This window comes from Lissotriton vulgaris, chromosome 6, assembly GCF_964263255.1.
Source record: "Lissotriton vulgaris chromosome 6, aLisVul1.2, whole genome shotgun sequence".
Lineage (NCBI taxonomy): Eukaryota > Metazoa > Chordata > Amphibia > Caudata > Salamandridae > Lissotriton > Lissotriton vulgaris.
The window spans coordinates 1,801,792,940-1,801,816,917 of NC_141694.1; the positions used below are offsets into that span (position 1 = coordinate 1,801,792,940).

The window sequence follows — 23,978 nt, forward strand, 5'->3', positions numbered from 1 at the left end:
GCACGCCGACCCCCGTCTGGCCACCAGGACTGCATGGCGCACTGCTCTGACAGTTCCTGTTTTCAGCTTCTGACAAACCGCTGCCGAGGGTAAGGCAGCGCTAAGGCAGTGGAGCTCAAGGGCCACGAGCCACGAGCTTCACAAGCATCACGAACCTTCACCCTCACCTTGCCTCACCTCACCTGCCGGCTTCCGCAGTACTTCAACGGGCAGCAGGGGATATGGCAGCACAGGGTAAGACGCAGGATAAGGCAGGGGGTAGAGGATATTGGATATTATGACAATGGAACTCAGGGGTCACGTATCTCCACCCTCACCTCATCTGCTTGCCTGCTACTTCCGTGGCTGTTTCCCTGGCTGGCTGGGTCCCACCATCAGTAAAATGGTGGGGATTGAGAGTTCTGCTTCACCTCGCCTCCACCACCTAACGGGTGGAGTTGGCAGAGCTGGGCACACGTCTCTTCCTCTTTTGTTTTTCCCGCCGGTTCTCCCGCCCAAAGTGGGGGTCAGAACTAGTGGCGACCCGTTGCTGAAAGCAGCACGTAGCCCAAGGAAGCTAACAAAGGCAGTAAACCTTTGAAGCTACCCCTTCATGGACTCTGCCCATCCTGGGGAGGAGTGTTTTAGGAGGAACAGGTATCCCAATATGCGAATCTGGGGTGAAACATTGTAGAAAGGAACAGTGGTTCTAGTTGGCCTAAGAAGGTCCAGGGAGAATTTACCCTGTAAAGGGCAATGAGGTCAGTAGAGGTATAGGAACTTAGGTATAGATGCATCAAAGGAAAAACCGGTCTCAGAATCTGCCCCTTTGCGATCAGTATATTTGCATTTGGGATGCATCATCCCAAATGCAAAAATCGCAATTTAAGAAATCGCAAAATTGCGATTACTTTAATTGTTATTGCATTTAAGGAATATCAAATTGAGATTCCTTTAATGCAATGCATCAAAGTAAAAAAATGTACGATTTCGCTATTAGGGGGAGCAAATTACCATGAAGTTGAACTTCATGGTAATTTGCAAAAACTTTGAAAAATGCAATAAAGTGCATTTTTCAAAGTTCCATTTTACACACACACACATGCCCTTGGGGTATGTGTGTGTGCAAGATGTTCTCATATGCAGATTTCGGGGGTGCAACGGGGTGTTCTTTTGACACCCTGGCACCCTTGAAATTGCATTCTCAATTTGCGATTCTATAATTGAGAATCGCAAATTGAGAATGTTCATTCCTATGGGCCTTCAGGCCCTTAGGAATGAATGGGGAGGTATTCCTTAATTGCGACTCGCAATTTGCGAGTCGCAATTAAGGAATGTTTAGAAATCGCTAGTATTTTTGCAATTTCTACATGCATAGCCTTTTGCTATCCCTTATTAGCGAATCCTTATTTTTGGCAAATAAGGAATCGCAAATGGCATTCTTGATGCATCTATACCTTAATTATCAGAAGAGAGCAGTAGGTTTTATAAGGAGGGACATGTAGGTCAATGTATGAAAAGTATTTATTGCACATTGATGGAATTCAGTTGCTCACACAATAAGTGACAACAAGCATGACATGATAAGTGAGGGTGAACTTAAAATAAAAACATTGCATTGAAAAATGTAGTAGAACCCCCTTTAAAGATTTTTTTCACAGTTTGAGGAGTTCATGTTGTAAGGGGTCGATGACGTTTCGAACTCAATTATTCGAGTTCATCTTCAGGACAAACTGTGAGCAACTAGAATTAGGCGGGCTCAGGTGAAGATTCTATCAGCGCAAATCTTCAATAATAATAATAATTAATCCCCCGGTGCATGCACATTGCCACTCAGCGAAAGAGTGACTCCTTGATCCCGCCCCACGTTACCAAGCTAATCCCTCCCCCCCCAGGCAGCACTAAAATGCAATAGCACGCAGGCAATCCTGGCACCGTTTGGAAGCAAAGCGCTCCGCAGACGCCAATAGACATGGACAAATATTACTGTTTCAACCCGCCTACTTCTAGTTGCTCACACTTCATCCTGAAGATGAACTCGAATAATTGAGTTCGAAACGTCGTTAACCCCTTACAACATGAACTCCTTAAACTGTGTAAAAAATATTTAAAGGAGGTTCTACTACTGTTGTCAATGCAATGTTTTTATTTTAAGTTCACCCTTACTTCTCACGTCACGCTTATTGTCACTTATTGTGTGAGCACTCGAATTCCATCAATGTGTAATAAATACTTTTCATACAATACATGTCCCTCCTTATATTACCTACTGCTCTCGTCTGATAATTAAGGTATATATCTATACCTCTACTGACCTCATTGCCCTTTACAGGGTCAATTCTCCCAGGACTTTTTTAGGCCAACTAAAACTAGAACTGTTCCTTTCTACGTCCTGGGGGAGGAGTCACGTCCCAGGATGTGCATTATTTCTGGACCCCAAGAGCGGCAGGCTCTCGACCCAGGGGTCCAGAAACATGCCTGGTGGTGACAGCTGAAAGCAGCCAATCAGCCTGGACACTAGTGGTAGGTTCTTTTTCAGGGGGCATCCGTAATATGCCCTTTGTGTGCATTTTGTAATAAATCCCACACTGGCATCAGTGTGGGTTTAATGTGCTGAGAAGTTTGATACCAAACTTCTCAGTTTTCAGTGTAGCCATCATGATGCTGTGGAGTTTGTCATGACAAGCTCCCAGCACCATATACTCTTAATGCAACACTGCACTCACAATGTCTAAGAATGGACTTAGACATTGTAAGGGTACAGGGATCATGAGCCTGTACCCTCAACACTGGTATAGGGCACCCAGCTAGAGGGGTGACTGATCTATACCAGGGTAGTGGGTTGTAGGCATGGCACACAGGGATGTGTGCCATGTCAACTCTTTACTTTGTTCTCCACCAAGACACACAGCATGCAAAGGCAGTGTCTGAGTGTACAGGTACACGACCTCTAAGGGTGGCACAATAAGTGCTGCACCCCTTCTAGGCCTTCCATGGTCACAGTGCCCTGGGTACCTGTGGTACCATTTACCAGGGGCTGACCTGTGGCCAGAGATGCAAATTGAGTTTTGTTTTCAATGCAGGTTTAGGGAAACAACATAGGCTCTGGGTACCTGATTGGCAGGAGCCCAAGGCACACTCAGTCAAAGCACATCAGCAGTTCAGCAAAAAGTGGGGGCTACCATGCAAAAAGAGGGCGCTTTCTCACACTAGCTGACCCCTATATATCACAAAACAATCTGTTTTTTGCAAGGGGGTCACCTGAGGTTTTTAATCCTGGGCTTGGGGGCCTTCTAGGGTAACCAACCAAACCCTAGACATTTCTGAAAACTACACATCTGGGAAAATCCTGTCGCGGGCACTAGTCCTACCCACAAGTGATGTACCATTTTTATCGGCAGACTGCTGAATAGGTGTAAGTTTGTAGCTCCCCCGCAGATTCCGGATCTTTCCGTCACAGAAATATGAGGAAAATGTTTTTATTTTTGTGCAAGTTTTGAGATTTGCAAGGGATTATTAGTATCATAACTTGGAGAAAGCCAAACAAGTCATGCCATCCTGGAATTCCCTGGGTGCTTAGTTTTAAGAAATGTACAGATTTACTAGGTTTCTCTAGGTTCAGGCTGAGCTAGGTCTCAAAATCTACAGCTAGCCCCATTACAAAAAAAAGTGTCAGTTTTCAGTGGAAAAATGTGATGTGTCCACGTTGTCTTTTGACCCATTTCCTGTTGCAGGCACTAGGCCTACCCACACACGTGAGGTACCGTTTTTATTAGGAGACAAAGGGGAACACAGAATAGTAGAAAAAGTGTTAATATCAGTTGTCTTTCTATGTATTTGTGCCTTCCAAATGTAAGACAGCGTGTAAAAGAGAAGACATTTTCAAAAATGCCCTCTTATTTACATGCTAGTATGTGTACCCACAAATTCAAAGATGTGCAAATAACCACTGCTTCTAAACTCCATATCTTGGTCCCGTTTTTATAAATACATAGGTTTCCTTGATATCTATTTTCTCACTCTTTATATTTTACCAAATAGATTGTTGTATGCCTGGTACACATTGAAAACCATTGCAAGGTGCAGCTCAGTTATTGGCTCCGGATACCTCAGGTTCTAGGTGAACCTAGAAGCCCGATATATCCCGACAACCATAAGTGTCAAACAGACGTAATGGTATATTGCTTTCAATAATTTGCCATAGTTAGAATGAGTTACAGGAGAAAATGTACGCACATATGGCTGTTTCTTTCAACTCAATTTCAATATCTATAATGTTATCTGTTACTTTCTATAAGGAAACCTTGAAGGAATCTACACAAATGACCCCATGCTGAATTCAAAATGTTATCTACTTTCCAGAAATGTATAGCTTTCCAGAATCCTTTATTGGTTTCACACCCATTTCTACCTCTAACTGGAAGGAGGTTAAGCACAAAAAATAGAAAAAATCGGATAAGTCCCAGTGAAACGCGAAAACAGTGGAAAAAATGTTTGTTTTCTGACAAACATCTTCCTGTTCTTGAAAGCTGGGATGATGGTGATTTTAGCACCACAAACTGTTCATTGATTGCAGGGGGAAAAAAACAGACACTTTCTTCTGCAGCACTTTTTTCTTATCAACCCCCCAAAAAACAAAATGTTGCTGTATTTTAGCTAATGTTTGGTCCACTCCAAGGGAATCCACAAACCCTCGGTAGCTTTAGAATTTGCACGGTTTTAAGAAAAAAGGACACTAATTTGGTGTGGGTACCTTATGGGGACAAAACGTTATGGTGGCTTAAGCGCGAACTACCCCACATAGCAAAAAAAGGGTGTGGCACTGGGGGGAAGTAGCACAGGGTATCGTCATGGTGTCTAACTACAATGGAATGAGCTTTTAACTTAAAAATCTGATCAATAAACATTGGTCGATATTAAACAAATCTGGCAGCATACCCCTCAAAAAACCTACCTATGCATACAGGCGTAATAAAACGATCGGAAACCCTCTGGTGCATACATATAAAGAACCCAGAAATGGCCTCCAAAAGAGCATAACCAATGGAAGCACAATAAAAGGGAACTTACCCTGTGGAAACTGTACCCATTGCAAAAGTATGTTAAAATCTAAGAAAATAGAATTAAATGGAATCACACACTACATGAATGAGCATGTTAACTGCAGGACTGCAAATGTAGCGTATTTCATTATTTGTCCTTGCTCCAAGGGATATATAGGAGAAACAGGACGCAAAATGCGTCTGCGACTGACCGAACATCGGTCAGCCCTTAAAAATCATAAAAAGAATGCACCCCTGGTTGAACAATGGACGAGAAGTAATCATGTAATAGAGGACTTAAAGTGGTTCATTCTAGAAAGGATTAAACCTTCATACAGAGGTGGCGACATGGAAAAAAAACGTAAACAAAGAGAGCAATTCTACATGTCGAAATTTAAAACTTACCACCAAGGTCTGAACAGTAGGGAAGAGTGGGAAAGAATGATGAGATAATGTTTAGTAAACTGTATAAGGAAATATTTTCTGTACATAATGATATCTGTATGAAGACTTCATACTCTTAGTAGACCCCCCAAAAAATGTGTTCTTACAACAGCAATGGTCTGTGATTTTCCATGTAAGTTGGTATACTGTATACTGTATAAGAAGTATTGGAAGAAATGTAAATAGCATGAACAATGTTGATGAAATCGATCATCCTTGACAGACTCATATTGATGTGTTGCCATTAAATAGGATTTACTGCATGTCATTTATTTATAATCATTAATATCTAGATTGAAAGCAACTAAAAACCTGGTTATTCGATAAGTAAAAGCACACCCCTCCCCCAAGCGCCTTGAGACCCTCTGAGTGAGTAGTGCGCTATATAAATTTTGGAACTTGCACTTGAACTATACTAAACATGAATATTGATTCTGAATATTGTTGAAATTATGTAAAATTATTTAAGTACGAAGAATAATGTCAGGCTATAGAATTCATTCACCAGGTCCAGATGTGTTGAAATGTAGTGAATTTTTAAACAACTATTCAGTACACTGTGTAATAAAAAAAACTTTACACGCATAAAAGTTATCTTTCGACATATTTTATGTACATGTTAGTAAAAGTCCCCCCATTGGATAATAAGCGGATTTAGAGCGCAGGGGATAATGTTTGTTGTGTCAGAGCCAGATCCTTCGTGTTTCACAAACTTTAAATTGGACTGTAAAGATGTTATCAAAATAATACTAGTAAGATCTATATTGCTTGGAATTAAATCAAAAACGTTAATGCTACGTATACTGGGTTATTTTAATTGCTGAATTGTGATAACATTGTCATTAAACGGACTTAGGACTACAAAAATGGCGGGCGTAGTTAGGAATGCATCAACATCCTGTGATGCGCACGCATGTTGTTATATCACGTGATGCGGAAGCGTAACGGTCCAAAACTACGAGAGCAATTATAAACATGAGAATTACCGATAATCGGATAACTAACCAGCACAATTATTTAATCGAAAGACTAGGCGTGGGGTATATATAGGCGTAGTAAAGATCCCGCAGTCATGCCATTGAACAACCCAGGAGGTGGCCGACGTGGACGATCACTTGAAACGCCAGGTAAGGGAACACGCCAAAATGCTTGGGAGTTGTGATTAGATCAGACGTTTGTGGGCTGGAATTGGGTATAGAGCCTAAACTATTTGAATTGAAGCTCTCAACTAGAGAACGTCTTTTTTAACTGCTAGAGCACCTACATGAAATTAAAAAAAACATGAGAATAGAGTTAAAAATAAGCCTGTATGTACATCTAACCTTGTGGGAGTAATAATCGTTGACCCAATAAGGATTTGAGCCACAGGTTAATAATATAGACCGGATGGTTCACAGATAGTTGATTTGGATGTTTAGCTTATTTATAAGTAAAACGAAACGAAAGATAAATAGCAGTACTGATAAAACTTCCTTGTGACTGTAGGTGCATTCCCAATTATATACACCGAGGAGATAAAGGTGGCACCACAAGGACAAGGATGAAAACATTTAAAATAAAACGCCAAGGAAGAATCGTTTTCCAACAGGAGCAATAGTATCACTAAATAAGGCCCTGTATTAGAGAAACACTACGAGGTGACAACATCGACTCAATTTTAAGTAAGTTAACTAGCCACCAGTTGGGAAATGATAAGAGGGAATGGTGATACTTACCAACAGATGGCCTATACTTAAGAGCATATCTATGTTATGTTATAAATACAGGAGGACGTCTCTCTGAACCCCTGGAAGAAGGACCAAAAGTTTATTACTGGTCAACTTCGAATAAAAAGAGATACATACACCGAAAAGTAAGACCTTCTAGACCTTGTCATGACACCTATATAATTTAGATGGAGTGTAGAAAATCCACATAAATGTTTCAAGTATTAATTGTATGTATTTGCTTTCAGATTTGATAGTTTTTAATTTTGATCTGTCCTGAGGAAGGTGTTTACAAAATCAGAACAAGACACCGAAACGCGTCGACAAAAGGACTTCTTTTTAACTGAAATTTGTTTTTAATTGACTGTACATTGTGTGTATGTTAAATTTTGACAGTATTGGATATACTATGAACACTGTAATTTTTGTATAAAAACCTATGAACTTAGGCAAAAATGCCTGTTTTTTAATAAAATCAAGGTAATATATGCAATTTTGTGTGTGGATGTTATATGCTTAGGGGTATCTAAACTGTATGACAAGGTCTTGAATATAATTACATTGAAGAACACAGAAAGGAATTTTTTCTTTTGAACTGGGGGGGAGGGCCTGGCAGCAAAAGGGTTACTCTCTAAGTAGGTGAACTAGTGCTAGAGTAGAACTATTCCTCATGGTCTTAAATGTTTTTTTGAATTAGGTCCCTAGTTTAAAAAAAATAACATGCTGATAATTACCATTTTACTTGCTGCATAATTAAGCTACTCTTGCTTCACAGTTTACGCATGGATTATGCTAATCCTATGCTTTTTCTTGTGGTTCATTTTGTTTCTTGTCACTTCATGTACTCGTTTGTCTGGTATTCTTGTTTTCCCTTTTTAAGAACCTCTCACTGTGACTCCATCTTTATATTTGCTTAGCTTTAATCTCCCTGTCAGCTATATTTCTACCTGGTCCGCAGCAAACAGCTGTTACTCTTGGGACTGTTTGCTTAGAGGAACATTGTTTAGGTATTTAATTCATCAATGACTGATTGACTTATTAATGTTTTACCTGTATTAACAAATAACAGATGGTATAATGTCATTGCAAATATAGCATCGCTCTGTGTAAGACATCAACTGCTATATAAATGAGTGTGCTTCATGTTAAGGTCTAAGGCCGAATAGAAACCAAAGACATCTGCAGAAGATTCGTCTTCTCCATCAATACAGGTAAAGACTCAATGTGTTTATTAGTTTTTGGAGTTGAGGTAGACATGAAAGCTAATCAACATTGGCATAGTTTTATTAGATAACCTATAACCATCAGTATATGTGTGGGGTTCTAAGAGCTGAAATCTCTAGTGTAAAAAGCTAAATTAATGTCACTTATGGAAAGAGGGTAACTCACAATGAGAAATGACAATGTTTATTCAGAACAAGCCTGGTGCCTATGGACCCCTGAACTGATTCGGTTTGAGCATGTATTTTGGAAGTAGGGGCTGGATTTACATTTGGGGTGGTAAAATTACAATAACACCTGGGTTGTATTATGGAAAAGGACACACTATCCATGTCTGGGCCATATGCAGCCACACATGTCTACAGCCACTGCAGACAGGAGCAGTGTGCCACATTACTTCAAAAAAGTGCTGTCCCCAGAGCAGGTGCAAACTCTGCCTCTGTTGCGTCAAGCGCAGCATTGAAAGAGATTTGAGACTGCCACTCTGACTTTCAATGCAGAGGGAGTGGGAGCACATTGAGGATGAGGCAGGGACCCTCTTCAATGCAGTGCAGTGCGTCAAGGGTGACTGGGAAGATCCCTGGGACCCCATAAGGTCCTACTAAGGGGCATCCTCAATGCGATGCACTGACTGGGCACCACTTCATTTGTGGTATAAAGTAGTGAGATGCCAGACGGACTTGCTCTTCTGCCTGCATCTGTAATACCACTCAAGGGTAAAGGTGTTTCCTCATTTTGAAGGGGCCATGCCCCGTGCCATAAGAAGACACCTGCCTGGGATCCATGACACAGACGGTGGTGTCTGCAGTCCCTTCTGTGAAAACCAGCACAAATACCAACTATGGACTCAGCACTTTCTGTGATATGACGCCCTGATTTCTCAGTTTGCCACACAATCACCACCAGACTATTGCTGGGAGTAATGGGAAATGTTTCCTTGCCTACAGGCAGGGCAGAACCTAGATCCACTTGACCCCCCTCAGGACTCCCTCTGACTGTAGATTCCAGAGGTATGTTTAGTCTTCTGCATTTGCTGCTGCAGTTTGTTTGCAGTGTGAATTATCTGCAGGAGGTAGTAATGCAGAAATGTGCATTTGCATGTGCACGCATTTTACTCTTCACATGTAAAAACTATCTCTAATACCTCAGAAAATACAGGGGTGTGTTGGTCTTTGTCACACCCTATTCACCCTCTAGGGCCTGTTGTACGAACTCATGGTTGCAAAGAAGAAGGTGCAAATTGCACATCGGATAATGTGCATTCCTTCCATCACCTTGTTTATATGCTGTAGACTCCATATGGGCAATGGTTTTAACCAATACTGATTTACATATGTCAAGTCTTTCTGTCTAGAGTGACACAGTGAGCGAAAAACAATGGACTGGAATGTGGCTCACCCCATCCTAAAGTGATGAGATTAACTCGAGCCTTAGGTTCATTACCTTGTTTTTTAATTTGCAAACAAGGTTGCATTTTGCAATGTCACCAATGGACTAGTTACATCATAAAATGTACTTTTATAAGAACTTCACCAAAGCACCTGCTGTAGTAATAATAAAATGACGTGAGTGAAAATACACGGATGGAGGTCTGCTAACATGTTTTTTTAAGGACAGATGCTGTATGTAATGTAGGAATGTTTAGGGCATCAGAAGACATCAGGGGAAGAACGAAATAGTCCACAAAAACACTGTCTGCTCCCCCAAAGCCACCCACAATGTCTTCGTGTGCATGGTTTGGCAGCCACCTTTGAGTAGTTTTAAAGCCCATTCAAATAGGGGTCATGGTTACAGTTCATTTCAGGTATGAGACACACTGCAAGCAGCAGCAAGAACATGCTAGCAGTGTTTGGGGGTGCCATGGATTCACATAATTATTTATAAATCACACAAACAATGAAAAAATATATAAATGTATATAATCTTTTACAATATGATGCATTGACTTACCAGTCCGTGGCATTTAACAGGACTACTTTCTGTGTGTGTGGGGGGGAGGGCTAGGGGGGAGGGGAGGACACTGTTCTTGTGTAGAATGTCTGCATTCAAACATGAGGAAACCAATAGCAGAACTGGACTCAATCACTAACCCTTGCTATGTCCTATGGTGGTACAAAAGGGGGTGGTGATGGATGGAGCATCTGAACCAATCAAACACTCACACCCAGTCAAAAGATCTGGGTTTGATCCATCACCGTTCTTTAGCCCACTCTGCCACGCCATGTCCTATGGCAGGCAGAAGAAACGTGTGATTGGCAGTAAAACTGAACAATGGATGAAAAGGGCTGCCTGAAAAAAGCACTGTACATAAGTATGTGAATTAAGATGTACATATTTCTATCAAAATCAAAAGGTTTTGGATCAAACCCGATGCAATATCTTCTCCTGCACCCAACACTGTTACCACTACATAACATTACCATAGAAACTCTCTAACTTGGCTTAAGGCCAGTAGTGCAGGATATCAACTCAGACAATTAAGTCACATTAAAACATTCATGGCAAAAAAGATCTTGACAAAGCATTGCAAACCCTGGTTGACTGTAGACAGCTCCTCCTCTGGCCTTCCCAAAGTGCTCTTTACTCCCTGAAGTTTGGATACACTGCACAGCAAGCCTCATTTTAAACAAAGAATAGCATTGGAAACGCCTATGGGTCTGGCATTGGAGGGAATCCTTTTTGGCTTTGTCAATGCTTGTTTTTGTTGCAATAGTTTTGTAAAAAGTGATCACTGGGAGCTGCTGGCCACTCACCAATATTTTTAAAAAACTGTCTAAAAGCAAACATATTTTTGTGTCTCCAAAAGTATACATTGCCAGAGAAGTCCCTGGCACTGAAGAGAACTACTTTTAAGGTGGACGTGCTCCACGTGAAAGAGCAGAATGCTTGTCACTCACAATGAGGACAGCCAGTTGCAAAATTGTTAGTAAAATTAAGAGGTCTTGGCTAAAGTCAGATCTTTAAAGGTGACCATATCAGTTAGAGAGACCTGACGCTAAAACCTCATTTACTTAGACCAGAAATAAAACATTTTAGGGGTCCTCGAATTGTGAGAATCAGAAGTCTGTCTGATTGGAAGTGCATACATCAGCAAGAATTACACCCTACACGAGCCTTCTATAAAACACCTTTCAAGAACTACTTGATGACAAAGTATTGAGATACAAAGTTAACATGGAAGCGCCTTTCTATACAAACTTATGGGGGACTCCTACCCAAGGCCGGAATGGGAACCAAAACTGGCCCTGGCAAACTGCTCCGCCGGCCCACCGGTAGGCGGGGGGGGCTATTGCAGCGAGCAGTTCTTATATGTCTGTGATATCTTGCAATAAGCTGCTCCTCAAACTCTGCAAAGCGATCTGACTCCTGTGAGGCTTAAAAGTTGAAAACTGATAAAGGAGAATGTTTGAGTCATCTGAGGTTGTCATATTAAATGGTGAGCTAATCAAATGAGTCTCCTGTCTTCCCATTTCACCCTTCCTTCTGTTTCACTAGCCTCACCCATGATCACGGTTGAACGCTGTTTTCTATCCAATTTCAATTAAAACGTAATTATTAAAAAATGTGTTTTTCTATTCGCAGAATGAAAGCTGCACTTACAGCTGCATTTGTCTGCACGCTGCTGCTTGTCGTGGATTCAGCACCACGAGGTAATGTAAATAGTCATTATCAGACATTATTGAGTTTCTTTGTGAAGTACAAAGCAGCATTTTCATTATCTTCACATTATATTTCCGTTATCGCGAGACCATTATTTAAGCCCTGGAGCACTGGCATATCTTGGAATGTCCTTCCACCGTGCTCTCCTGGTAAGCACCTGGTTCTTCTCCTTGACACTGGAAGGCCAGATGAATGTAGCTCTTCTGAAGGTGTTGTATTATGGAATATCAAGGTAGGAATATCAAGAAACACTAATATCCTGGACAGAATATTGAGGGAAAACATAAGGTAAGTGGTTATAGAGGAAATGTAGAGTTACTAACTCCCCATCTATGAACCTTGAGGATATATACATGGTCAAGGTACATGTTAGACCTGTCAGCCTTACGGTGGTCTTCCCCAAAAATGTTTTCCTTGGTTACCTCCTCTTTTTGCTGATTCTTTGTTTGGCCTTGGGACTCTGAGCACTTTACCACTGCTGACCAGTGATGAAGTGCATGTTCTTCTCCCTTAAACATGTTAACGTTGGAGTATATAACATTGGTATATTTAATTTACTTGTAAGCCCCTTTTAAAATGGTATACCATATATCCATGGCCTACAAATGTAATGCTACTAGTGGGCCTGCAGCACTGAATGTGCCACCCACACAAGAAGCCCTTTAAACTTGTCTCAGGCCTGCCACTGCAGAGCCTGTGAGTGCTGTTTTTCTGCCACTTTGGCTTGGCATTTAAAACCCTGTGCCAAGCCTTACACTCCCCATTTATTAGACATACATCACCCCTAAGGTTTGCCCTAGGAAGCTCATAGGGCAGGGTGTTGTGTAAGAAAAATGTAGTTCATGTACCTCTTAACAGCCAAATTCATTTTTTACTACTGTTAAGCCTACTCCACTCATAGGTTACGATTGGGAATTCCTTAATACAAGTTTAAGCTGTAAACCTGATTAAAGAAGATGTAGCCATGTCATATTTGATATCTTTGGAATGATAATACCAAATCCACTTTGCTTATAAAATTGAATTTGACATTACAATTTTTGAAATGCCACCTTAAGAATGTGGACATTTCTAAGCTCTTACAGCTGTGTGTGCCTGGGGCTTGTCTTCAATACAAGTCTGGGGTGGGTGACAGCTATACTTTGTGCATTCCCTCTAGACAGCCAAAAACACAGGAAGATTAGGTGTGCATGAATACTTATCTGCATTCTGATGGCTCTTGCTTGGCAGGAAGGGAGAGAGGGCCTGACACTTACACCTGAATAGGCAGTGCCAGGTCCCCACACAAAGGGCTGATTACCCCCTACTGATAGTCTGGAGCTAGGGCTGGGAAGAAAGGAAGTCTGTGCACTTCAAAGATCGTTCTTTGAAGTAACCCCCACTTCAAAGGCACAACTGGGTATAAGTACTGGGTCACCAACACCCACCCAAATCAGAAACCTTTAGACCTACAACTGTACTCTATCAGAAAAACTGTTGTGCTGGATGAAGGCTTGACACCCTGCTGGACTGCTGACCTGGAAGGCTTGCGTTTCTGCGGTGCTGACCTGCTGCTGTCTGACCCTGCTGAGAGAGAACTGGACTCTGCCTTGCACCCAAAGGTGTTCTCCAAGGGCTTGTTGATTGCCTCCGGTTGTTGAGACTCAGGGAAATCAAAGTCTCTGCCCCTGCTCTTGTGCCTGGTTCACTGGAAGTGGTACATAACAAAAGGAGAGGGATACCTTTCATTCCAAAGGAGTAGGGCACCACCAAGTCAAAGAGTCAAAAATAATGCCCCCTTTGGGCAAATAAGTAATTCAACTCTCACACGTCCAAACCAAGGATCAACCAATATCACCAAAACAAAAAGTACAAATATAATAATATAAATATATATGCACAGTACCAATTAATTTTTTCTATTGATCAAATCATTATTTGTAAAAACATCTTCAACATTTGGTGTTTTCATTGTATTACTGTGTGTGTGTGTTGCACAAATACTTTACACATTGCCTTCCTAGATAGGCCTGACTGCTCTGTGCCAAGCTACCAAGGGTGAGCATAGGTTATCTATTAGTGTCTATCTGTCTGCTACCTGTGTGTTCCCTGTGTGTGTGTGTGTGTGTGTGTGTCTGTGTGTTTGTGAGTTTCTTGTGTAGTGTGTTCCCCTTTATGACCTGCCTATACCTGCTAGATAGATTAATCTTTCTCCCCATGGTGACCCTGTGTCACCCGGTTCATTGAGACTTATCTAGATCGTGCATCTTTTGCTCGCTAATTGATTTGACCGAGTATTTACTGTTGCTGTATTGGAATTTTTCATGTTTATTACGTTTTTTCTGATTTCCTCTGCTGGTGTACATTGTATATAGCAAAAAACTCTTTTCCCCTTGTACATAACCCCACTAGATCCCTTCACTTGTCCTAGTGTTTTCATGTAGTATGACTGGGAGTATGAATGGTGAGATTGTTAATGTTGAAAGATTAGTAGTTGATATTCGTTGTTTCGTGTAAATATCCCGTATCACCCACACTCAATTTCTATTTTAGAAAACTTTTTGGTAAAAATGTTTCTGATGTTTCTTTGATTTGCTTTCATGCATATATAAATTTTGCAAAAAAACTTCCCAAGACAACTTGAAATTAATTATGAATTGTCGGAAGTAGAAAATAAAAAAATTTCTTCTTTAATATACATTAGGTGTTGACTGAATAATTGGTCGAAGAAGTTGAGAAAGGTTCACTCGACTTCTCTTACCGTTTAAAAATTGCCAAGAGCAGTACTGGCAGTGTTTTTGTTTTGATACTTATACAGGCGTAGCCTTACTGCGCTCAAGCCGAACCCTTATTTGTTCCAAGGTATACCTGCTGGTTGACATGTAGAAGGAGGACCCATCAGGGAGGAATTCAGTAGGGCACAGAGGGAGTGCCTAATTCTCGAGGGCATAAGGTGCCAGGCCAAAGCTCAAGCAGCAGATGATGTCTCTAGGAGTTATTACATTAACTGGTAAGACAACCTCCTTTACAGTGAGCCTAGGGCTCCTTTTAATGGGCCTTCAAGGGCTCTGGTGGCCCTCCGATGCAAGAGAGCTGGTTCACAAGGACAGGACACTTGGGCATCGACAAGACCATTGCAAGGCTTGCCCCACCTTTCTACTAACCCAAGATCCAGGATATCCTCAGATATGTTCTGTAGGTCCTGTGCGACCTGCCAGGCTAGTGGGAAGGCAGAGGAAAAAAACTAAAAGCTCCCCTGGAACCACTGCCTTCCGTTAGCACCAGGATGGGTATCAACATTGTTGGTCCTATAGATCCCCAGACTGCTTCAGGCAACAGGTTCATCCTGGCGGATCATGCCACACCGCACCCAGAGACAATCCCTCTGAGGACCACCACTGCACCTGCAGTGGCAAAGGCTCTGATGGGGATTTTTATCCAAGTGGGTTTCCCCATGGAAGTTGCGTCTGACAGGGGCACAAGCTTCATGTCTGCATATATGAAGTCACTGTGGAAAGAGTGTGTGGTTACTTACAAGTTCTCTATACCTTAACACCCCCAAACCAATGGGCTTGTAGAGAGATTCAAGAAGATGAGGAAAGCCAAGATCAGAAGTCTGCCTGAGGAAAAAGTGGGATATCCTCTTGCTCTGCCTGTTTTTTCCCTGCAGGGAGGTACCACAGAAGGGAGTGGGCTTCATCACCTTTGAGCTTCTGTACGGTCCCCCTGTCAGAGGACCTCTCAGTTTGGTAAAGGAAGGGTGGGAGCAAGTTCCCAGGAAAATTCCCCAGGATGCAGTGAGCTACATGCTAGCCTTTCATAGCCAAATGGCTAAGTTGTGGAAACAAGCTTCTGACAACTTGGAAGCCAGCCAGGCTGTAGTGAAGGAGTGGAGTGACCAACATTCTACGGCTGTGGAATTACAGCCCGAGCACAAAGTGTGGGTATTGGGACCCGCGGGGCAGACTGCCTTTCAGGACTGTTGGACTAGGCCTTATGAGGTAATTCAGAAGAAGGGTAAGGCCACTTATGTGATGGACCTTAGGACCCCAAGGCAACCCCACTGGGTGCTTCACATCAATCGCCTCAAACCACACTTTGAGAGGTCTCAGATCACCATGGGGGTGGATGGAGCAGAGAAAGAAGAGAGCTAACCTCTCCCTGGCCTCTTGGCTTCTATGGAGAAGGATGGGTCTGTAGAAGGAGTAATCCTTTCCCCCACTTTGACTCCTAAACAGCAGAGGAACTGTCACAAAGTGTTAGAATACTACTCCTCTCTTTTTTCCCTTACTTCCTGGGATTACCCACCTGTGTACATATGATGTGGACACAAGGACAATCTTCCTGTCTAAAATTAATCTAACCGGTAGTAGGATAAAGTGAGGGCCAGCATCAAGAGCAAAATCTCCAAGATGATGGAGTTGGGGGTGATAGAACCCTCCAGTAGCCCCTGTCCTAGTCGTGTGGTTCTGGTACCAAAACTTCTCCACCAGACAGCACAACTTAACTGAGTTTTGGTGTGTCTTACAGAGCTCTAAATTCTGGGACCAAGACTGATGCTCATCCTATCCTGACAGAGTGGTATGAACTGAGGTGTACACGTATTTTGATGCATTGCTTAAATGCGAGTTGACTCAGGTCAGAGACCCAAGGTTCTCACATCCAGGGTGGTTAGGCAGTCCTCAAGGAACTGGTTGTGTGGTTGCCTAGGCCCGCCGGTGTTAATCTTGTTGCATACTAGTGCCTTTAAGCAGGCACCACTGGCAGCTCAGAGTTTACGACACAAATGTAGGAAGGTGCCAGCTCAAGGAGACCGCTGATCATAAAGACCCAGTTCCAGCCCAATATGGGCGGCAGAAGACAATCTCAGCAAGTGAAGGACAAATTTATATATCCTGATTACAAGTTTGTTTAGAAGATTGACATTTTTACCCTGTAGTAAGGCTCGGCCCCACATGAAGTTAGATAATTCTGACAGAGTCATCTGAATGGCCATAACCTTTGTTTCTTCAGAACTTCCTTCTGTTGATGAGCGTGAGATTCTCTTGTGTCAATAAGAACAAGAAGAATTTGTAGGAGTGATCCTTTGTGATCTTATTGCCGTTGCAGTACCATACATACCCCTGGTAAAATTTCCTTACGAGTGTGACAACTTTGGTTTTCTTTAGGTTAACTTCCAAGCTGTTAGAGGCAGTGTAGGAATGCAGCTGATTTAGTAATACTGGAACCCTACTCCTGTATAGATGAACAGGGCCATTTGCACAAAGCAGGTCACTGATGTGTTCACAATCAATCTGTGGAGAGTGGCTGTTGATGGTACCAAGGGATTTAGACACATCAGAAATAAAAAGTCTGAAAAGGAGGGGGGCTAACACGCACCCCTGCTTTACAGCCCAAGTGGTGGAGATTTATCTTGACACGCAGGCACTATCAGCTAGATTAAAGCAAATCCAGGTTTTGGAGTGTAACTGGATAATGGCCTCTTGAGGTTTATATGGCATGCCCCATTTCTTTACTTTGGACCAGAGTGCCCCCCCAGACACAGGGTGAAATGCCACCATGAAGTCTACGAACCAGTAATGCAACAGGGTGTGAGGTGATTGCTTTGGCGGATAAAATTAATATGGCTATAAAATTGGATAGTGTTACAGATTTTGCGATGAATCCCATTTGGGTCTTTGGTATGAGCCTGCTTTGGGCATAGCTGAGGTTGTGGGTACATTTGGGCTAGGGAACCCCTTGTCCATTTGGCGATCTAAGTCGCCGCTCAACGTCAAATGCTTGAGAAGGAAAGATGGCCATTCTGCTTCAGTGATGTTCACACAGCCGGTCCTGACAGACCCATTCACTTGCCTGCTCACCCAGGCCCAGAAGTTCTTTGAGTAGGAATTCTTGCTCTTACATAGGAGAATCTCCAGGAAGTGGTTTGAGCGCCTTGACTTCTGTGCATGAACAGCACGCTTATAATTTTTCAGCACCAGATTGAATACTTAGATTTGCTCTTTATTTCCAGGGTTTTTTCACACCCCTCTCATTTCAGTGTTGTGAGCTTTCTTTAGTCTTTAAATAGTTGTCGTAGGGGGAAATGACTTGGTTTGATTGTATGACTGAACAAAGTTTATAGCAGATAGTGGAAATTTCATTAGAAATCGGATAATAAAACAATCAGCGAGATTGTTTTATTAAACAATCAAAAACGAACTAAAAAGTTTTATTAAAGAACACCGCCGCCAGACTCGTCCTTGGCATCCCCCGGTACAAACACATCAGCCTAGACCTGTGGTGAGTCCACTGGCTCCCCCTAGAAAAGAAGTGAGCCTTCAAAATCCTTACTCATGCTTACAAATGCCTGCACAACAACAGACCCAAGTACCTCAACGACAAAATAAACTTCCACATTTCCTGAAGGAACCTGCAATCCTCCAACCTTGCACTAGCTGAAACCCCGCGCATCCACAGAACCAGGGCAGGCAGAAGATCGCTCTCTCACATTGCAGCAAAGACCTGGAATGAGCTACCAGCGGAAAACAGACGCGCCCCCTCCCTGAACACCTTCAGGAAGACCCTCAAGACCTGGCTCTTTGGTTGAACAGAGTGGCGTATCCCCCCTCAGCACCTTGAGACCCTCAGGGGTGAGTAGCCTGCTTATAATTCCCTGATTGATTGATTGATTGATGTCACCTAAGTCTGCTCCTGTGGTTGATCTGATTTATTCAGCCATGATTTTATTTTTCCGCTAGTGTAATCTCTGAGGAGCCTGAGGTTGTTGGTGTAAATAACCTGCTTGCGTCACAGGCTGTGGTGTAGTGGGACATAATGGAATTTGTTCTTGTGAACTGGGGGCAGTCGTCAGTCTCAGTGCGCGGAACTATACAGTAGCTTTCCACTGAGGGGAACATTTCCTTGTTACATATGGTATAGTCAGGATAAGAACAAGTTTCTCCATCAGTTCTTGACCAAGTGGGGGGATGTCCTACTTTAAAGTCCATGTTGTTGCTGACCTGCAGGACCCATTGTGTGCCGCCCCTTGGCCGTATGTTCCGGAAGCCCACTGGGGAGATCTCATCATTGATTTTGTGGGGATCTTGGAAGAGGTTTCTGTTAAAGTCACCTGTTAACATGCAATCAGATATAGGATGGTCCCTGGCCAGGTCACACTGGACCAATAGTAGCCAGTTACATTTTGACCTTTTCTCCCTTGCACTTGGAATGATTTAGAAGTTAATCAGCACGAGCAAGCGCTGTGGTCTCCAGTTGCAAATTTCTATTCTTGTAACCAATGTGTGGCCTAATGGCTAGGGCAGCTGTTTGAGTTTGGTGGCGGGCTCAAACATCCTCTGATTCTGGGCAAATCACTTAATCTCCCATGCCCAAAAAGTATTGTGCCCGTCTTTACTGCAACTGGTGCTTATGCAAAGCGCTCTTATATATTTGGGTGGGGTTCGCACTATATAAAACTGAAAAACAAAAAGTACTCTTGAAATATTATTGGTTCCATTTTCTTTTTTTTTCCATTTTATCAATACAGAACAGACGAAAAGCCCCAAAAAAACGACATACAATCAAAAATGATACAACTGAAAGAAAAATATACACATGGAGTTGTCTCTTGGAATTTATTTGAGCAGTTATCCGTAATCAAAAGGCAGACACATATACTAATATCAAATTACATTGAACAGATAAAATAATAATGATCACAGTAATTTAGAGACAGCACCACACAACAACCTATACATAGGGTTGTAGTGTGTAATCCAATACCTGTGTGTCTATCATGACTGCTGTGGCCCATCTTTGGAGGAAGGTGGCGTGGAAGGTTCCAGAGTCTGAGTTTCAATGTAAGTATTGTATAGACTCCAGCAGTTCTTTGGGCGGTTCCGAGGCTGGAGTAGTTTGCTATAAACTTCTGTTTGTGTATTACAATATATCATATCCCTAGCCCATTGAGATAGGGAGGGTGGGGAACCTCGGGACCACTGCATCGCTATACGTGCAGCGACCAGGAGAGCCATATCTACTAAGTGTCGGATGGGTCTCCATGATTTTGGGAATAGCACTTAATTCCGTAAAGACTTTTAGCCAAAAATGTGCAATAGTGGGACAAAACCACGCTAGGTGGAAGAAGTCAGCTTAGTTTCCCCCAAATCTCTCACAGTCGGCTGTATCCTGTAGCCCAAATCTGTGCAGCCGGACTGGTGTAAGATAAATTTGGTTAAGAAATTTAAACTGTGTAAGGGGGTGATGACCGTTGAGTGAAATGCGCTTGGTAGCCTCACAACAATATTTCCACATGCTGTCATCTATATTGATATCTAGATCGGTCTGCCACTCAAGCCTGTCCCTTTCATAGTCTTTGCGGCATAGTTCCTGTGTCCTTGAGTATATTTTCGAAACCAATCTCGTCGGGGAATCAATGCGAATCAGGGTGGAGAAAGAAAGTACTGCCGGGCGTTCCAGTAACTCATCCTCTAGTTAATCCCACAGTAAATCCCACACTTCTAGCTCTAAAATAGTGGAATGTGGTTAGGGAGCATGGTGGCAGGTCAGCCATCAACAGGTCATTCCAGTCTTACTATTTACCTGCCCCATCACTAAAGAAGGAGCCTATGGTGTCCATTCCCACGGAGTGTAGAGCTGCTATCATTTCCAGTTAGGTGAGGAGTTGGAACCATGCACACCATGCAATGGGAATAAGGGGAGAGTATAATATGGAGAGGACTTGCCGATTAAGGAGTTTATACCAGGCATGTGTAGTGGCATTAATCAAAACAAGGATCCCAGTGATTTGACACGGCGTATGGAACAGTATTAGTTCAATTTTCACCTGCAGTTTTTCAAAAATGTATAATGACAGACCACCCTTTCATCTACAGTACTTGTGTTCTCTGGAAGCCGATTTACTGAGCTCGATAAAGCCAGTAATAGTATTACTCCACACTTGGGGTGGGCGGAATTTGCATAATCGGGTTACGCAAATCTCCGCAAAACGGTAAAATATCTCCGCAAACACGTAGCAATTCCGTGAACACCTGGAATTGCTTGTTCGCAATGCTTTTTTACTGTTCACAATCGCTGTTTGCGTGCTCGGTCTACCTGCTTGGTCCTTAGTGTTGAGCTTTCAAAGTGTGAGCCAATTTGCCTTGGTGGTTGTTGCAAACCGATGCCGGTCAAGCTTGGCAAAGAATTTGAGCCAACGGGTTCTGAGCTTTCAGTTTGAACTTGTGATGAGACGTGTGTTAGGTGATTGGGGCTGCTTTCTGCTTCGTTGTGCATGGGAGGCCTTATTCTTTTTTTTTGTGAAAAGCAGAAACAGATTGCGAGTGGTGGAGGATGAGTTGCTGCTGATTTTGCTTTGGTGCATCATGTGGCGCTTCATTTCCCTCTTGCTAAGAGGATATAGAGGCTGAGTTGCATCTAGGTCAATGATTCCAGGGGCAAACGTGCAAATGGTGGAAATGGCTGCCGAGGTGGATAAAGTTGGTGAGCCTGCCTGCTCGGAACACAAGCTTATTGACAAAATCTGCAGGTTGCATGTTTGATGAGGGGCAATTAAGGTCATCACAAGCACGAGAATCATTTGTGTTTATCACCACTAAGTGAGTAATAGCCAACCAAGGGCCTGCATACTTGAGGATAGAGCCAATTGACATGATGTGCGCATCTTGGGGTTGGATGATGGAGGCTTCGGAGTCTTGAAGAGAGATTACTTTTACCGATGGTTGGCATTGTTGTGGGCCAACAGTGAGCCGTTTGATCTTCTTTAAAACAGCATTGAGAAAGGCTGGACGTGAAGACAGATTGTCTGTGATAGAGGAACAACGGCATTGAACGAGATTGGCAGTTGACTGTGTTCTAAGGATTAATGCATTTACATTGGCGAGTTTACTGTCAATCCCTGCTGTAAAGACCGCAAGTGAGTTCAAGAGGTCAAGCTGAAGGTCCAGCTCATCAGACTGTTAATTAAAGGCAGAAATAGTAGATTGGAGTGTCTGCAGAAGTTGTGGCTAGATTGAACAAGGAGTGGCCGTTGGGATGCCTGAGGTGGCTTTGCCAGATAACCCAGGGATGTGAGGGGCCTCTGTGAGGAGAAGTGACAACTGCTGAAGGGATTGATCGTTCAGTTCCATACCACAAGGTCTGTGTTTAGATCTTCCAAGGGAATCCAGTTGGATAACTTCATAGTTGAAAGTGAGGCAACATTTCCAGCTGGAGTCCAAGTCCGATGAGCAGCTGGCAGGCTAAAGGGGCAGTCTGCGCTTAGTTCCAAGGTTAGATCTGCCGAGGATGAGCCACTGGATGGAAACAGGCCGCTGTTTGGAAGCCTAAGTATCTAGGCTGCTTGTCTTTGCTGCAGGATTCGATGCACCCGAGGAAGAGATGGTGTTTGAGGGGGAATAGCTTGTTAGAAAAGTTAGGAGGGGATGTCCACCGGGGAGGGAAGCTGAGGGCGAGTTAACAGAGTTGTGGCTAATAAGGGCTATGGAGCAGGAGGTTTGTTTGGCATAGACTTATGGACTTCAGCGGTCTTACCGCTGGTATCTAAGTTTTGTGTCTAGGGTAGACCAAGTGGTTGGGGCCATGTGGACTGTGACTTGGACTTTGAGCATTAGAGAGCTGATTCTCCACCGGCACTGAGCTGCTACAGGTGGGGAGCTCACTCTTGTTTCCTTTGGGAGTATCTGCAATGTCGACTATAGCTGATTTCTTTAAAAAGCCAAGACGCGTGAGGGCCCCAGTGGTCCACCCTACCCTTGGGTGACTAGATGTGATTTGTAGCAGAGGTTGAGTTGGGTCTGGTGCAGTAGTTAGAGCAGAGCACTGTTGACTAGGATCAGGGGCTGAGGTGATGGGCTCCCCATTCAAGAGAGTGTTCGCCACACAGCCTGACTTGTTCTTCTTCCGCTTTGAAGCTGTTGGTGCCTCTCTCCTCAACATTCCAGATCTCATTATCTGCACTTGCACTCTTGTAATATAAGAGGATATTACAGGAAGATCTTCGGAGGGATTGATCTCCTCCACCAGCGCCACCTCTCCCTCCCAGGGTGATGCCTCTGGCATAGTTATAAGGAGAACACACGAAAGACGCTATCCTGAATAAATCCCTGATTCTATATGTTGTATATTCTTACTTGGTTCAATATGACTACTTGGTGTCTGTAGTCCTTTCTTAATGTTTCTCCCTTCTCTATCTCCCACAGTACCTAAGTGTGTTCTATCTGGTGTGTGTGGATTCCAACCTTGGCAGTTGGTTTGGTCAGCTGTGGGGTTTTACTACTCTGCTGTCTTATCTTGTGTAACTTAATAAACCTATCTCAATATCCTGAAGACGTGTCCTGCTGCCTACGTAACTTATTTACAACATTTTGGCGACATCTGAAGCTGACCAGACCGGAGCACGACCATAGGAAAAGATCAGGAAGATTAGCGCAGCACGAGCAAGACCTCACCAAAAAAAACACATCTAACTGCGGCAAGAAACCACATGAAAGTAATCATAATATCTTCAGAACGTGAGAAAGAATGAATACATTAACTACAAATTTGAATGGAAGTCAACCAAAGAAGTGTTAGTCTTATCAGCCATCAGTTAGTGAACCGCGTGAAGTAACTGAGTAATAGGAAAATATAATAAGCGATCGTACCCCTGCAGCAGTTATTTGGAAGTAATTATTTTGTCAACTCAAAGAAGATATCTTTTAAGATTGGGAAATGGTACCTCTCTTTAATATGCCAGAATTATTCCTTATTCGCTAGGGGTATTGTATTGCCTAACATGTACTTGATTATATAAACGTGCGAAATTTAAACCAAGTACTATTATAGACTCTTGCCAGACATGCTGCCAAGAAGAGAAAAAGAACGAACAATTTACAAGTTAAAATGCAGTTTGCTGCAAAGGGAAAAAACCCGAGTGGTTTTCAAAAAAAAATACAGCTGTGAGGAA

At 42.8% G+C, this 23,978-nt stretch overlaps 2 protein-coding genes across 2 annotated transcripts in view; one reads left to right on the forward strand and one right to left on the reverse strand.

The window, feature by feature from the left end:
* Positions 1–23,978, reverse strand: part of LOC147709532 (fucolectin-like) — a 1,051,872-nt gene that overhangs the window by 402,567 nt on the left and 625,327 nt on the right. The gene's annotated exons all lie outside the window — the stretch shown is intronic.
* The window catches only part of LOC147709535 (fucolectin-like), a 237,364-nt gene continuing 221,717 nt past the window's right edge, over positions 8,332–23,978 (forward strand). The window contains exons 1-2 of the mRNA XM_086925509.1: positions 8,332–8,382; positions 11,975–12,042. Coding sequence (XP_086781635.1) covers positions 11,976–12,042 — 67 coding nt within the window. The 5' untranslated portion in view covers positions 8,332–8,382; position 11,975. The remainder of the gene's footprint in view (positions 8,383–11,974; positions 12,043–23,978) is intronic.